Genomic DNA, 18,156 nt, shown 5'->3' on the forward strand with positions numbered 1-18,156 from the left:
GTTTCTGTTTTCTCCAGTGAAGTGTTGAAGTGGGAGGGAAGAGCAAATGCAGTGGAATGTCCCTGGGGATACTGACATCATCCAGCAATAGCAGGGATCGAGAAGGGAAGGGTTTATGAGACAAACAGAGGAATCCTCAGAGAAAGCAGGAAACCAAGTCATTTTCACAGTTAAAGCAAGGGTGAATATATCTTCTAAGTAGGAGAGGGTTTTGAAGGAAGGCTGTAAAATAATAACCTGGATGTAGCAGTTGGAGCCAGTGTCTGTCCCCAGACATTAAGGTTCCCAGGGCATGGGAGAATGCCTCATCTTTGCTGAGAAGTGGGAAGGAATGTGGTTGCCAAGGGGACCCAGTGGCTAAGACAGAAAGATGCCAAGGAAAGGTACTGGATTTCTCCCAACATCTTTGTCCTTGGTCAAAAGAGACTTCCTCAGACAATGAACTGCTGCCTGGAGATCCCACTAGATACAGCACCAGCAGAAAAGCAGCACCCTGAGGAAGGATAAGGACACTCAGAAGGTGACAAAATCGCCAATGGCACAATGCAGACATGGTTAAAGGAACTGTTCAGCCCCTTCTTTTCCCTTGTGAGCTGAGTGGATGAAAGAACACACACTCAGAACAGGGTGGAAAGTGAGGGACCTGGTACCAGGCAGGTGAGGTGGCAGGGTGGAGTGAGAACACCCAGGGATCTCTAGCCTACCTCACCTGTGCCCTACTATTTTCCAATGGGAACGTAGGATGTGGGGTAACAAATCCTGTCTTGCTAATGAAAAAGTTCCAGTTTTGAAATGTTGACAACTGAAAAACATTAAATAAAATGCACTGTAGGCCAAGCCAAATACATTTATGTCCAGATCTGTCCCCAGGGGCTGCTAGTGTGTGGTCTCTATTTTGGAGTCAGACAGACTTTGGCTCGATTCTGACTCTGGGACTAGTTATTAAGACTCTCTGACACTCAGTTTTCTCATTCATAAAATCGTGGGTGGGATAATACCTTATTTTTAGATTTTTTGGATAAGGTTTAGGACTATTCTTCATGTCATTAAATGACTATTTTTTTCTGGTGTCTGCTACCTTAGTTGTGATAGTAAATGGCTCTTCTATTGACTGGAATTAGGAATTTTTCAATATTTTATTCCAAAAATAATCAAACAGTGCATATTTTTAGAAATATAAAACATTGCTTTGTCCACATCTATCCTTTGGGCTATGTGTGTCTGTCAGTGTAGCAAAGGCAGGTGGTAAACAACCTTCCCTTCAGTTGCCCTGGCTTAGTGTCTTCTCTCTAGATTCTTTGGTCCTTTGGATGTCTGAAAGTCGTAAGGCAGAAATATACACTAAGAAAAGGATCTTTAATTTTCAGCAACAAAAGCATTTGTTACATTAACTCTCCATATCTGGTCTCTTGGACAGAGTACAAGGTGAATCAGGCAGATGCAGTTCCTTTACTCTTGGAAGATCTAAGACATGTTCCAGAGACAACAACAGATTTTATGTTCACATAAGAAGAGACAGATAGCAAATGAACAAACAAATTAATGAAGCACAAAAGAAAATAAAAAACACTAAAGGAATAAATGTCTCCACTGTTTCATATGTGTCTGATGTGTGTCACATGAGAAAATAATTTTGACTTTTCCCATTGATCAGATTGTTCATGAAGAGATGAGATTTCAAAACTGAATAACCTGAGATTCCTTGGTGAGTTAATATGAGACAAAGTAGTCCAAGTATTTAGAGAAGACAGCATTCCATATAGGGGATGAGAGTTGAGCAGAGCCTCAGAGATGGGAAAAGATGAGGGCTTAAATGGACTTGAATACATTTGCATGGAAGGCTACCATCTTGGGGAGAACTGAGATGCTAGTGACCAGGCAATTCTGAGAAGTGAATGATGTGGAACTCCTCAGACTTGGTCTTCTCTAGGCAGTGTATCCCGCTGGCTTAGGAAAAGCCCCTCACCTTCTAGTTCAGCTCTTATTCATCTTGACCTTTCTTTGTGGTGCTTCCAGTTGGTTTAAGTCAACATGTTCCTCTGTGTTCCTCTATTCTTTTCTACCATCTTCCTAAGTCAGCTCAGTTATCTGACTACTAAACTGGTTCTGGGGATGAGAACTCAGGAAAAAGAGACAATGGATAGTTGCTTAGTTTCTCATGGGACTTGTGGAGGTGTTACTGTGACTCATTTGCTGAGCCATGACCATCTTCAGTAGCTACTGAAGTGGTTAAGTGCTTATGTGGGGAAAGTTGACTGACCTTTCTTCCTCTTAACTGTATTCCTCTTGACCTTGACTATTCCCATCTGGAATTTCTTGTAAAAATGATATTTTGTTTTTTGTTAGATTAAATTTGTTTGAGGGATTTTTTTGTTCATTAAAAAAAAATAGAGCATCTCGTGATCAATTGTGGTTTAAGAAAATGTAGAGCAGGGTAAGACTAATTTCTTCAAAAATCTTTGACTCAGCAGGAGTAAAGGGATAAACCGGTTTGACACATACTAACTAAATACACACATTTATATCTGTACTGAAAAATTCAAGACTATAATACATATTTTTCACCTTTAGCTGTTTTAAATTTAGGTAAGAGAAGGCAAAAGTAAATATTTAAGTTTATAATATTTTAAGAAAAGAGTTTGGCAGTGGTATTTCTGCTTGCATTTATCCTGGCTCCCTATGTACTTCCTAACTGTCTCTTTTGGCAAGTTACTTAACCACACTTTTGGGTTTCCTTTATTAGATGTGGGAAGGGAGGGGGCTGCTTATAATAGCATCTAAGTAAGATTAACTGTGGAGAATAGATAGATTAATCTATGGAAAATACTTAAGAAGTGGCCAATACACAGAGGTGTTGAATCAATGTTAGCTGTGATCATAAATATTATTATGATGACTATGATCAAGATTGAGAAGGCAGAATCCTGGTAGGATTAAACGATGTTAGCTTTGTTCTAAAGGTCTTGGGTGGGTGAGCTACTACTGAACACTTTTGGCCAAACATTCTTCAAATATCGGTACACACTGGGGATGTTAGCCCTGGGCAAAGAAACTTCTGTGTCTCCAGGTACCATAAAGACCTAGAGGCTGAAGATGCCCCAAGAGGCCAAAGAAGAATTCACATCATGAAGATGTTTACTGTGTTGACTGCCTGCTATTCCTAAATTCTATTAGCTCAGTGGGAGATCTCAAAGGGAACTCTAATAAGATTCTCTGCATCTGCACATATATTCCCCTCTGTAATCACTTCATGTTTTAGAGGATAATACCTTTTGGAAGAGCAATTATTCATGAATAAAGTATAAAAGTATTTTTCCCCCTTCAAATTATAAAGGGCAGCTAGGTAGCTCTTGAACGGCTAGAGAATATTTGATAGACTGTTAAATTAGAGAATATGGGCACATGGCCTCCTGTTTCCATTGGCTTAATGGATATTTCCAAACACTCATGAGGAAATCAGAAAACTGGGTGTCCTATACCACATGTACTTTAAAGTTTGTGGTGGTTTCTGGGTGCAATCACATCAATAATGCATATCCATAGGTAGCTTTCCAGATCAAATAACTGTGGTTTTGGATTTAATTGCCAACTTGTTACCTTAATAGTAATTCCAGACAGGGGAATAACAGAGTGAAGGGCCTGCCCATCGTGTTTCTGCTGCCTATAAAAACAAATAGGATCCTTGGGGTTTAATTAGAGGAACTATAATTACACTTGAAGCATGTTAGTGTTAAAACGAGAACATTGGACATCTGGAAGATGAGTCTGGATTTGGTCACTTGCCTTTATAAATTAACACAAAATGGTGACCGTCCAAAGGAATGGTGATGTTCCCACCTGAATTGATACACAGGCAGAAATGATGAAGGTGGGTGTGCTCTGGCTTGTGAAGCAGAACAGTGCAGGGGTTGTAAATGAAGTAGGTATTTAAAATCATAAAGACTCCAGGGTGATGACTGGTGTCTTTGGCTCTGACATGAAAAGAAGGCATCCAAAATGAAGGGTAGGTGCATGAATAGCTTGTACTTCTGTGGAAAATTCCTGGTCTCTGGAATGCACCACCATACAACCATACAGCTTCAGAGAGTTTATTTGGGGAATGAATGAAGGAAGGACTATCTGTAGTTATATAGGCTCAATGGAGGGGTCAGAAAAGGAGTGTATAGAGTTGTTCCCTTTTATTTATGGGAGGTGTGTTCCAAGCCCCAAAGTGGGTGCTTTAAACCATAGGCAGTACCAATATTCCATATAGGCTATGTATTTTTCCTATACATACATAATACCTGTGGTAAAGTTTAATTGATAAATTAAGCACAGTAAGAGAGTAATGATAATAACTAATAAGAAAATAGAACAATTATTACAATATATTGCAATAAAATTTATATGAATGTGGTCTTTCTCTCTCTCTCTCAAGATATCTCACTGCAATATAGTACCCTTCTTGTGGTGATCTGAGATGAGATGAGGTGAGGTGAATGATACAGGCATGGTGATGTGGTGTTAGCCTACTACCTGAAGGTTACTTAAACACAAGCACTGCAATACCATGACAGTCGATCTGATTGTAGATGACTGCTAGGTAACCAATGAACAGGTAGCATATACAGTGTGGAAATGCTGAACAAAGGGACGATTCATGTTTCAGGAGAGATAGAATGGGAGGGCGAGAGGTTACATCATGCTCCTCAGAGTGGTGCATAATTTAAAATGTATGACTTGCTTATTTCTGGAATTTCCCGTTTACTATTTTCAGATCATGATTGGTCACAGGTAATGAAAACTGTGGAGAGTGAAACCACAGATAAGGGATGGGCCTGTACTCCAAAAGGTACAGAACAGCTATTGATAAAGAGCATTGTACATCATTTTTTTTCCCCTGCCACACCTCTTCTCTATTATCAAAGCCAAATAATCACATATGTGTGTGTGTACGTGTGCATGTGTGTGTGTGTGTGTGTGTGTGTGTGTGTGTGTGTATCCTGTCCTCCTCAATGCATTAGAAATGATTAGAAATGGCAATAAGAGAGACAGGACTCTTGCTTCCATTTTTTTTCCTTTCAAAATTTATGAGAAAAAAGTTATGTTTTGTTTGCTATATGGTTTTAGGAATACCTTTGAGAAAATGGCCTTTATCCTTTGTTACATATTCCATCTAAAACTAGCTTTGTGTAGCTTAGGGTAAAATTTCAGGTTTCTTGGGATATTTCATATTCTCTCTCTCTCTTTCTCTTTCTCCACAAAATGACAATTTCACTGTCTCTAAGTTACCAAGAATCCATTCTCTGTAACAGCAAAATTTTAATTTATATAATTTAAGAGATTACTCTAGAGTAATGTACCATCTAGAGACCAGAGGGCATGGAGTGGAAAAGTACTAAAAACTTGGTTGAGTAGGTTTAATACTTCTGATGACTCAGCATGTGGCAATTTAGTCACTCCTTAGGAGGCACAGATGGGCCAGGGCAGGTGATGTAAAGAGCGAAACCGTTTATGAACAGACAGTTATGAAATGAAAAGGAAAAATGAAATAAGTTATGACTGTAACAATCTTGGCCTATCAATATTCAATCATTAATGCAACTTTTCTTTGAGAGACATACTGAACATTTACTGATAATCGATAAATCACTTAGGAAGAGGAAAATGTTCAAGAAAGGCATTTAAACAGGGTCTGGGTGGCATGTGGTTTGCTTAATTCAGGGTAATAGTTGACCAATTAAAATAAATTTCCCATCTAAATGTGTCTTTTAATTTAGTATCCCTTGGAAAAAATTTCCAAAATACATTATAAATTTTCATAAGAGTGACACATGGTCCTATTTTCCAAAGACTTTGATTTAACATTTGAATGCAATGGTATTTTACTTTGTTAGTATAGAATATTTAAACTTAAAAAGAAAATACCTTAATTTGCTTATGCATAAGCCTATTAAAAAACATTTCTAGGGGCTCTTGTTATGTTTATTCTCTAGAACATAACCTATCTTTGAAGTGGTATATTAGTTTTTAAAAAGTCATTCCCAAGCTGAATAATTAGACTGCAAACAAAAGCTATTCTTAGAGTGTATTCCACATATAAAGTTATGCACATGATGCTTTGATTCAAATAATATTCTTATAAAACTTTGTTATTGTTAGAGGTCTATATTCAGAAGGGCAACTTTTGTTTTTGATGATTATTCCATCCTGAAACGATTTCCCCTCTGCCCAATTAAACTGAAATTAGGAGCACATTTAGATCTGATGAGGCTTAAACCTCTCAGCTGCCTGCTTCAGAAATGAAGAACTTTAGCGGTTGTGTTCATTTTGTCTCTTCATGGAGGGCTCAGAAGAAAACAGAATCAATCCTCTTAAGTTTTTCTGGAAGAGAAAGGTCGCTTTTGTTGCTTTGATCTTAGCATGTTGTGCTTTTTTTTATTGGCTGTTAAATATAAAAAAGCCATAGTCTCATCTGGTTTTTCTGCAGTTTCATACTATAAATACATAATGTCTAAAGCAAAATGCCCAAGCCCAAAATATCATTTCAAAATGGATTTATCATTACAGTTGATAGAAAGATTTCCAGGTGTAAGAAAACTATCCAATGGTTTGATTATGTCACAGACTGCTAAAAATAGATTCATGCACTTTAGACAGTGAACTCCACAATATAGATACACATTCATGCTATTTTAGACTCCTTATTCTATCATCTCAAGAGCCTGTTTTTTCAGTTAATGCAGCAGCTGGTTAGATTATTGCTTCAACAACATGATCCATAATGCTAAAGCAGCTCTTTTCTAAAAATGTTAAAGCAACTCAGGTTGTTTACATGTCTTCACTCCGTGATTTTCCTATAACTTTGTGCCAATTGGTATCATGCCATTTGGTAAAAATCATCATTAAATCAAGACAACTGTACTCAGTTAAATTTCCCTCGCACAGAGAATTATAGAAAAATTACAGTAGCCGATTTGAGGGCAACCATAAGTAAACACAGGGCTTTAGAAAATAAATACGAACTACAAAACTGGAGTTGTGTAATTAAACATCAAATAATCCAAGTAATAAAAGTCATAGATTAACTGTCTCTCAGTTCTACTCAGATCCTTTAAATACTGTCTCACCACCTGAGTATTGGTTCTTTCGTCGGAAGAGTGCCTATCTTTGAAGTTTGGGAATTTCAGCTCTTTTGGAGCACCAATCAGCTGTAAAAAGTAATTGGCATCTTCTTCCAAAGTTTCAAATTTCCCTACAAAATCATAGGTGATCAAACATGGATAGCAGAGTTTGCTGACCTTTTCCCAGTGAATGTCCATCCCTACTGGACGGTGAGAATCCAGTAAATAGTGGACGAATTCTTTGAATTTGACTCCAGACCCGTTATTTAATGCTTCTTCACAGGCATTTGGTCGATATTTCTTTATAATTGCCTTTCCAAATACTGGGTGATAGTAACTATTGGGATGTTCGAATTTGTCCCTAAATGCTGACACTAATCTCTCCATGGGATCACGAACAAACACAGCTTTGGTGTAAGTATTCAAACGAGTATATATCCCTTTAAGGTCGAAGCTATCTAGCTTTTTCAAATGCTTCCCATAGTGAACAGCATCATGGGAGATGTTGTATGTGGAGGAAGCCAATCCGTTCAGTACCATCAGAATTCTTTTCCAATTGGAACAGCCAGCCTTTGGCACTTCACAGTATAAGATTTTGTGTTTGTCTTCTACATAGATCCTGGATACCATATGGAAGAGATGGGATTGAGGATGACTCACTCCACCATATTTCTTACAAAACTCCCAAAGGAAAGACCTGCGTTTCTCTTGGGTCACATCAGTTTTCTTCCATTTGTTGTCTTTAACTAAACTTTTGTTTAAAGGTCGAATGTCCAATGGCCAGTTCATCTCACCGAACTTCTTGAAAAGAGTCTTAGTTCCTTGATGTTTTTCAATCAATTTATTTATTGATGACCCTGAAATCTTACCCAGAGCCCGATCCTCTCCTTGTGTATGGCTGGTCTTTGTTAATATCCCAGTGGGCCTCTGGGACTTGAGTAGATTTTCCCTTTTTTCCTTCAGATCCTCAGGCATGTGTAATTTGGGGTTCTCCTAAAATAGAAAGGAGAAATGTTTGAAGTCATTCACAAGTGTGGGTATAGGAGATAAGAAACTTCACATTTGTTTTAAAATATGACTGAGCAGAGCACATAACTTCATATAAGCTGCCAGAAACAATTTAGCAAGGCATGCTAAACATATATCTTGTGGGAAGCTTCTTCATTGAAACACAACAATGAAAAATGAGAAATGGTACCCAGAGTGGATGCAGACAGGATTAACAGATTGAAAAATGAAAAAATAGTATCTACAGGATGAAGAGAAGGGGACCCTGGATTTCGATTCTGACTTTGTGGTGCAATAAAATATAACTTAATTTTTCTGTACACCAGTGATTCTGAGATTTTAGTGTGCATATTATCTTCAAGTACTAATTTAGTATATTGGCATGTAGGGATATAACATAGTTGCATTAGATTGAAGTTTTTTTGTTTTGGGGAGATACCATGTAATGCATAGTATAGTTCAAAGCAGTAAGTTATAACTTAAAAATTGTAAAAGGCTAATTATCAAACCCTGATGATCATTTCAGTTTTCTAAGCTCTTGCAAAGATGATGTACTTCTTTCCCTTGGAAAATGCTTTAGTTTTATAAAATTATTCATCACAATAATATGAGAGCTAGAATCATAATATAATACAATTTCATTCATGTATGAGAACTTCCCTCTTTCCGAAGTGAAGAATAACTAAGAAATCCAGAAAAGTCTAGTTGGTGTTCTGCTATGTAAAATAGTTATCAAAGTAGAATGAGACTTTAGTTCTCTTGCCTGAAGGATGACTAGCCCACTTACCATGTGCTACTCATCTGACTATACCCTTCCTATAATGCTTGCATTGACTGAGCAAAGGAAGACCTGGAAGTTGGGATTTACAAGGTGGCATCTTCTGATAGAGACAAAAATTGTAAGGACTTTGTCTTTTACACTGGGTAAACTAAGGGGCCTTTGGAAGGCTCTAAGCACAGAAATAGCATGACCTCTCTTAGAGTTGGAAAGGATTATGGAGAAGATTGGACTGGAGATAAATGTACAGGGTCTTTGGCATGTCATTGAACAATTTCACAAATAAATGATATACAGTTAGGGTAAAGCATGTGCCACCAGCCTAGAGGTGGAGGAAGCGGAGGGAGAGTTTCTTAGATTTACCATTTATATCCCTAGTGTCTAGAATGGTAAATTTTTCTCAAATTTTTATGGAGGAATGGATGAATGGGATTAGGCCTTCAAGGATGATTAAGGATTTTTTAGCTAATGAGTGAAAGAGTAGAGGAATGAAGCATTGAATGGAGTCAGGCCTCTTGATCCTTCACCTTCCGAGCTTTAGAGGGGCTGCTGTTTTTTTAGTGCAAGAGGATTAAGAATAGTCCCTGATCACCATAAACCAACTTGTATGGCACCATGAACCAGTTGCCCCTAATCTTCTATACTTGTATATTGTTGACTCATCTATTTGGGTTCTCAACTCTGAAACTGTCTGCTATCTTCTCCAGAGATGACCAGAATATCTTCAAAGCCCTATATCTTTCTTTGTTCTGATCAATGCTTTGTAGTCCATGAAGTTTCACCAATAATATACAACTTGACCGTACATTTGAAAAATCACAGGGTTTTGGAAGATACATGGGAGTTTTTAGCACAGTACTTAGCATTGAAATGAAACTGCCAGGGATATATCAATCACTACTTCTATTACCATTATAAACAATAATTACTATTATGTTGGTTTAGTACTAGTAATAATACCACTTTATCCCAGTGACATAATGAATTTCAAGGTTGCCCCGTTTTCCATTATTATCCACGCTGCAATTTGCATGTCATTACATATGCACTAATCAATTTGCTCTTCTGCCTCACAAACAAAAACAAAAACAAAATCAGTCCTCTAGTGTGCCCTCTGGACCTTAAGCTCTGTAATCGTCAAGCTCCCTTTTAATCTCCAGAGATTTCTGGAATGTTTGCTTTCTATGACTTTCTTTAAATGAAAACTGCCCTCCCCTTCCCACCCCTGACTCTACTTCCCATGCACTTTCTCAGGTAGATGAAACTTCATTTCCTGAAGTCACTTCACTCTCAGGCCAGTAAACTTAGTTCCTTGACCACCTCGCCTTTAACAGAAGAGTTCTCACTTCACATGACTATGGGCCATCAGCAGGGCCTGTCCCACCCCCACTATCTCCCAGTCCATCATTGCCATCAGCTGCTCACTGTTATTTTTCATTCTGCAATTCTTTGACCACTTCAGCTGCTACATGGGCTCTTAGCAGTGGAAAGAACTGGCTCTTCTTTCTTTGACTAGTTAGAAAGTCACCTCTCTTGAGAGACTGTCTCTACCCACTCTGGCTAAACTATGTTCCCCAACATTGCACAGCATCCTGGTGATTTTCCTTATAACCCTAATTGCAATGAGAAATGATTTCACTTATTTACTTCTATGGTATCTTTTTTCACCCAGTCCACCTCCATCACACTAGAACATAACTTCAGGGATCTTATCTTTCTCATTCTCCAGGGTACTTAGCACACACAGAGCTTGGCACATAGAAGATGATCAAAAAATACTTGTGGAAAGTACAAATGTGGTTATGATTTAATGATGGACTTTCAAATAATTGTTTTATGACCTTGTTGGAAAAAAAATACAATATTTATCAAAAGATCAAGGTTAACTTAGATAAATAATTGACCACTTCTTGTTGAGGAACTGAAAATCTGTGTTCAAACAAATCTCTGGCAGAAGAGAAAACAAATTAAATACGCAAATGCAGAGCTGCTTGTGCTAAAGTAGGTGTGGAGGCATATAACCTTAACTGTCTGCCAAGCAGATTGGTTCAAAGTCACTCAGTGCTGCCTTGGAACCTCTGGAGGGTTTGTCAGTATTCTGGATTCCCAGGCCTTACTGGGGACACACTAAATCAGAATCTCCAAGGATGAGGCTCCTGGATTTAATTTAAACAAGCTATCCTGGTGTTCCATAGGCTTCTGGGGACCACACAACTAGAGAACAATAAAGGGAATTTAAAAAAATAAAGGACATGATCTGGGGAGTTCCTCTCCTATCCAGGGGAGAAAGACAAAATGATAGACTTGAATATATTAGTAAGAAGAGATAAAAATTGAATGTGAGGTAGAGATGTTATATCCACTGTCATCTGGACCAGATGAAATACCTTTCCTGTTTATCCACTGCCCTTGGCTGGAATTCCATGCTCATCCGGAAGCTTTCTAATGACTAATTTAATCAGGGAGGTGACTACTTGAGAGAAGGGTCCATCACTCATTGTAAGTCAAACTTCAATCTCTTTTTAGTTTATTTAGCCTTGGTCACTTTTCTCTATTCTGACCAAATTGAGATAAAGGAAGAGTTCACTGTCTAAAGTGGTGGCACCAGCACCCCACAAACCCTCATGGGTGACCACCAGAACTTCTGCCAGAATCCCTCATGTCAACATCACTCACCTTATAAAACATGTGGATCCCTCTCCTTCTTACCCCTTCCAATTCCAGCAAAAGACTGAGGATCACTAAGGTCAAAACTAATGACATGGTAACCTTGAGGCTTATACTACAATCCTGATGAGAATAACAACAGTAAGAAAAAGAGTAAGACCTTACACCTCCATTTTCCTGGGGGCACTTCATTCTGATTATCCCTGAAGCAAACACTTACCAAGCCACCAGAGGCTCCTCTAGCTCTTTCTGTTTCTGAGATGGTCCTATCACCCACTCACAAAATCTGAGAGCTGCTTTAACACTCAGAAAGTAAATCGGCTATTCTATATTTCATAATGCCTCTATCTTTTAAAATTTATTACCTCTTAATTGGATATTCTTTAGTCCTAGTTAGTCTTCCTGCAAATTATTATGAAATCAAATTATTATGAAATCAGTCTTCTCTAAACATTTCATTATTCATCCCTTAACATTTTGGATTGGATCCACTAGACATAAACTAAAGTCCTGATTCCTTAGCTGGCATTTTCAGGCTACTGGGCCCCTTCTCTGGTGGTTTTGCATCTCTTTTGATGCAGACTCTGTCCTCCACTTGTTTCCATCCTTGGCATCCCCTTATCCATCATCTCCTTCTTTTCAAAATCTTCTAAGTCGATTCCAGCTTCTTCATGAAGTCACTCAGACCTCCAGTGAGGAATTCTACTCTCTTCTAAAAGACTTTTGCAATTAGTCCGTTATCATCTATGCAAAAAAGTAATTTCATTCCAGCTTAAAGTTGTTATTTGATTTCTGTACTTGTACGCTATGACTTTAGTTTTTCGAAAATATTTCTGAAGAGTGGATGTTGCAAAGTTAGTTGCAAGATATGTAACTTCAGAAAACATTCAAATATGTCAATGAGTAAAAACTTGTGGACTATTCATTAACTCTGGAATATATTTGAAAGCTTCGTTTGTGTTATTTTTTTCAAGGTCTCTGCATTAAGTTTATCTCCTCTTGCCTGCTAGGTGCCAGACCCACAACACACACTGAGTGTACTGCCATGACTATCTTTCACTTCCATTTTACAGATGATGAATGGAGTCTCAAAAACGCTGAGTAATTTGATTATGGCATTCAGCTAAAGAAAAGGTGCCAATTCATGAGCCAATTTTTTCTGTGGCTGAAAGACTTTTCCTGTTCTCATTTTACCATGCAGAGACCTAGGGCAGGAAATGGAGGACCCCTCTACCAGGAGGAGGGTATAAGAGAAAGGAATGGGACTATGAATGGCTGATTGCTCTATAAATAAATGTCTTCTCTTGTAGTTTGAGTTCTGTAAGGGAGCTGGGTCTCTATTTTTCATTGTATAGTAAAGTCAGGCGTCTCCATGACTCCTGCTCCATGGACATGCAGTAGGAAGAAGTGCGGGTCATGCTGAGCCCTCAGATGTCCTTTTGCAAGATTCCAAATCCTCCACTTGCAGCACAGGACTTGGTCTGGACCCAACCTTGAGTTGTAGGAACACATTTGAATTTCTAGTTTCTCCCGAGAAGATCCCCTGTCTATGAATGGCAGGCCACAGCACTTGGCACATGATTGAGGCAGATCTTCTTCGGCTTCCTGGGACTCAGTGACTTTATCTGAAGTGAGTCCAACTGTAGAAACTACGTCAGAGGTGGTGAGGATTACTTGCATTAATATAAACAAAATCCTTCTAAAAATGTTTGGCACACAAGTGATGGCATTCTAGTCTTATTTCAGGAATGATTAATTTGCTTTCTGTTGCTTACTTTTATGAAATTGAAGCATGACGCTTGCGGTAGATAGGTACGTTGTTGCCTATGTACCTTTCCTGCTGACTACAAATTTGGGCCAATGGTGCCATTTCTGAGAGTGTCCTAGACAATGTATCTTTTGGGGGTGAGGGAAACTTGGTGGAAAAACTTGATGGTAATGATATTAGTGATTAGGTGGCAATTTCCCCTTTCATATCATTTAGCATTTAGCTTCTTTGATTTTATTATGTTGCTTTGAAAACTGTATCTTTTGTGATTCATCTTGAATTTAGAGATGAGTGTGGTTGCATTTCTCCATGCCAGCATTGTCTCTGACTGTTATAGATGATGGCAGTGGGTGGGCTGCCCCAAAGTCAATCCTTTCTGGGGATACGAGGCAGTGCCAGGACCCGCTGGGCACAGCGATTCCTCTCACATCTTGATTCTGAGGCTTCAGAAGTTGAGTGTATCATTAAAAGAGGGGGAAGTCTGCGACCTCATTTCCAACAGACACTGGGGACACTTGGGAGGGGTGGGCATGGTGTTCTCGTATCCAGGGCTATCTGCCCCGTTGTTCTGCATCCTCACCCTCCACATTCCCATCTTCAGTTATTCATGGGGCAAATATTTCCTGAACCTAATGGTGTGTCAGGTGCTGGGCTGTGTGTTGGAAATTTGGATAGCCAGAAACACTGGGTCCCTGATCTTACTGGGTGATTATGTTCAGGAGGAGAGGGAGACACAGACAAGAAGAGCCCAGATTACCAACCTCATGGCAGGTGATAGGACAAAGGAAGAATGTGATGTCAGGAGAACCTAAAAAAGGTGTGTGGAGGTGAGGGAGGGCTTCTGGAAGAAAGCACCATATAAAACCATTTCCATGTTCCATCTCTTTATTTCCTCTCTCTCTTTCTCTAATGTTCTTTACTTTATTTGCCTCGTTAAAAGTGTGGAGTATGTAACAAGCTGATTTAATGACTACATCCACCCAAAGATGAGGTTCAGAGATACTTGTTTTACAGACGAGGGACCTGGAACTCAGAGAGTTTAAGCAACCTGCCCAAATGAACACAGTATTGCCGGAACTAGACCGCAAAGCTCTGCCTTAGTCATGCCTGGCTTGTGTTCAACTCATCATAGGTCAAACTGTCTACTCCTGGTTTAATGTCCATTAAATGAACTGATGTAAGGAAAACATCAGACATATGACTATTCTAGATTTTCAAGTTGGGAGGAACTGGTTTGTGCACCTGTGCTGTTGTTTTCTATCTGGGTAAACTTGCTTAACCTATTTTGTTTTTTGAAACTGCAGTTTCCTTGTTCATTCAATGGAGATAATAAACAACTGTAATCCAGTAGTTGGATTACAGGAAATGCATGTAGAGATTGCTTAACACAAAAAATGTTCTTCATAAATGTTATTTTTTTGTTGTTGTTGGCTTAGTCAACGAACGTTTACTTATTGAGCAACTTCTATGTGACAAGCAGTTTCAAGGTCGATATTAGTTTCTTCCCCCTCTGTTTTTTTCATCTCTTCTTCCTCTTCCTTCTCTTCTCACTTGCAACACTTAGCAAAGTTAAGGGTACATGATAAATGTTCAGTGGCGATGTAGAGAGGCAGGAGAGAAGGATGCAGACACCAGAGAACTGGGGCGGGGGGGGGGGGAAGATTGATGGAAGCGAAGATAAAGGCAAAGACAGAAAACAGAAGAAACAAAACGAGGGACAGAATGGGTAATAAAGAATACTTGGTGCTCAAGAGTCAAGGGACACTCTGGTGAATTTTAACCCTCTCCAAGCTACAATCTTCAAAACCTTGAAACTACTTAAGCACACTCCAGTTGTTTCTCTAGTGAGGTCCTTCAAGTCACCTTGGATGCAAGGATTGAAATTGTGACTCTAATTGCCAGTTCTGTTAATTTTGGATTTACTTCCTCCCTATCCCACCCCCACCTCCATGAAGCCAAAAAAATTTAAAATATGAGCACAGAGGATGTGCCATGATCGGAACAGAGGGGGAAGTTTCCATTGAGAATAGTGCTGTTCTCTGGCTTGGCAAGACTATAAGAAGATGAATTCAGACGTCATCTTAATGTACATAAATAGATGGGCTTCTTCCCATGATGTTCTATATGCTCCTATAGACTGATCATTCTACTTTGCAAGTTTTGTGGGAAAAATGAGGCTATCCTTTTGTTTTTAAATTTATAGGTAAATTAAGACAGACTTGTATAACTTGTCCAAGTTTGCTCTGCAAAGTCAACAAAGAAGTGAAGAACATAATCAAGCTCTTTAGTTCCTACCTAGTAGACTTTATTTAGCAGAACATAAGATCGAAGCTAGAAAAAGTGAAATATATTCAAAACTTTTGGTCCTCACTGTTTTCGTGCCTAGGTTATGTCCGTACATGTCAAATGTGGATGGGAATGTCCAAAACCAGTCAGTGATAGCTGGGATGATACAAGCATACCTAGATCTTTGACTATGAAGATTTTAATATTTCACTGGCAAACTATATTATCTAACAGATTTGGGATATGGCTTTTTAATATCTCCAGGTATTTACCTTTTTAAAATTGTTACTGGTTAGTCAGCTTTTCCTTCCTTTGCATTTAATGTGAAAGTTGACCATAGTGTGTGTATTCTCCAGGATCCTTCAGGGGAAATGGTAGAGGGCATCCTGGCTCCAACATCCCGCTCTAGAGAGCGCAGTTACCAGGAAGGATTCTTGCTCTTGTTGCCAGGGGCGTGATGGGGAAGAAGGAACCAGTTGCTCTGAGTTGCAGTACACCTGAGTGTGAAGTTCTCTGTTTTGGGTGTTAAGGGCCCAGATTAGAAATCAAAAGATTTTCACAAGCCAGGCAGATGAGTCCATGAAGGGACATTCCTGGAACTGAGGACTGACCTGGGTACATCAGGGGCCCAGGAAGCTCCAGAGATATGGTCAGCTGTGGAGGAGGGAGTTGGTATGTTCCCACAGGGGAAGATTAAAAATGCAAGAGAGAAGGAAGCTGTCATGGCACCTGGAGCCTCGGCGGGGTGGTCAGCAAGGTACAAAGAACAGAAACTCTGTGTTGGATCAACCAGGTCCTCCACCGACTAGTTGGGGGATTTTAGGGCAGAGTCTTTGTTTTTCCTAGATGCTGAGCTCCAGGAGTTGAGTGCAAGCAGTTAATTTGGAGTCAATTCCAGGAAACACTGGTGGGAGAGTAGGGTGAGGTAGGGAAGGGAAGGCAGAGGACACAGTTCGAATTGTCAAGCAATTCAGCACAGTGGGGTTGGGAACTCAGTTCTACCGAGGAACTCTCAGAACCAACGTGGAACATGTGCTCCACCAAATCCCACCAGCCGGGTTAAGGCTTCTGGGAGGAGAGGTTGGCAACTCCAGCCTGCTTCACAGGCAGGCAGAGGGGAGCCACTCAGGCAGAAGTGCAGGAACCGGCCGTCACTTAATGTAGGGAAACATTAAGGGATGAAGGAGTACGGGAAGGTGGAGCCAGTGAGGTTACAGAGAGCCAATGAATAGTCCTCATTCTTTGCCTTGTCGCTTTTTAAAGGGGAAATCCCTAATAGGCTGTCATGGAAGTGATGGCATTGACTGGGACCCAAGATCCCAAACACTGTGTCGCCATAATAAAAGACCTCAGTTTTGACCTCGCATACTCGCTCTCCCTTTGAAGATATTGGCGATGTTAGCATGAACTCGATTGCAATCCTCGTTGTGTACTTGAATCTATAGACACAAAATAAGGTTGAGAGAAGGGACACCTTACAACTGGGAGGAACCTAGTCCTAGTGAGCTGACCTAGACTACATAGATTTGTAAGCATCCCTTGCTGACAGAAGGCAGCACCAACGTGGAACAGGAGGCGATCTCTGGACCATTTTACCAAGGGTGATCTGAAAGTCTCATCTTTCTGATTCTGATGCTCTGGTGGCAGGGAAAGATAAGCCTTTCTGAGAATGAATTAGATATATACAATTATAAAGAACGAAGTATAGTGTATGACATATTGTCTAACTCTAGTGGGTTTCTCCAAAATGTCAGTACAGTCTGCCCCGTGTCTTTCTTCTCCACTTTCCCCTCAGTCCTGGGTTTATCATCCAGCATGCTGCTTTCTCTACTGCAGGTTGAAATGACTGTGGCAGCAGACCTTGTGCAGGTAAGCAGTGTTAGGGGTGGGTATTTGACCCAAGGGTGACTTATCCATAGGCCAGTTGGCAACCAAGGAGGAAGTCTGGACCAGGACAGTGTCTGGGTGGGTGGAGAGTAACCAGCCGAATGAATTAGTTTATGACCCCCTTGGGGTCTCAACTAGAAAATATAGAGAAGCTTAACCAGTTATTGGGAGACAGACAGAGAGAGAGGGAGAAGGAAGCAACCAGAGAATTAGAATGGAAGAGGTCCAAGAGAATATTCTAGTTAAGATACTGAAGATATTGGTGGAGCTGGGGTGTTAGCGTAAACTAGAAAGCAATCCCAGGAAGCCACATGTACCCAGGGTCCCCAGACACTGCCTTCCAGTCTCAAGCTACTTGAGCCTTGGGGGCAGCAATGCCAAGTGGGAGAGAGGCAGGACACTGCAGGAATACATTCCATTGGTCTTATTTGGTTAAGCCTCTGCTAGCCCCAGATCAGATTTTCCTGTGTCAGCAGCTTTGAGTGACACACGCCCCTCTGGCTTATGTCACCTGCATATCTGACAACTCAGCTCTACTCAAGGCTGCCTCTCCAACCTTCAGGAGAGAGCAAGAGGCTCACACTTTGGTTCTATCACTGGTCCCCTGGGTCCTGAGCCAGGAAGAGAGGTTGTGTGTGGCAGGGGGTCTTGACATGGGG

At 40.0% G+C, this 18,156-nt stretch overlaps 1 protein-coding gene across 2 annotated transcripts in view; it reads right to left on the reverse strand.

Annotated features, from left to right (window-relative positions):
- Positions 1-456: 456 nt before the first annotated feature.
- The window catches only part of Chst9 (carbohydrate sulfotransferase 9), a 266,459-nt gene continuing 248,759 nt past the window's right edge, over positions 457-18,156 (reverse strand). For both annotated transcript variants that reach the window (XM_047526431.1, XM_047526430.1), the window contains one exon: positions 457-8,096. In XM_047526431.1, coding sequence (XP_047382387.1) covers positions 7,005-8,096 — 1,092 coding nt within the window. In that variant the 3' untranslated portion in view covers positions 457-7,004. The remainder of the gene's footprint in view (positions 8,097-18,156) is intronic.

Source organism: Sciurus carolinensis, chromosome 15 (genome assembly GCF_902686445.1).
Source record: "Sciurus carolinensis chromosome 15, mSciCar1.2, whole genome shotgun sequence".
Classification (NCBI taxonomy): Eukaryota; Metazoa; Chordata; class Mammalia; order Rodentia; family Sciuridae; genus Sciurus; species Sciurus carolinensis.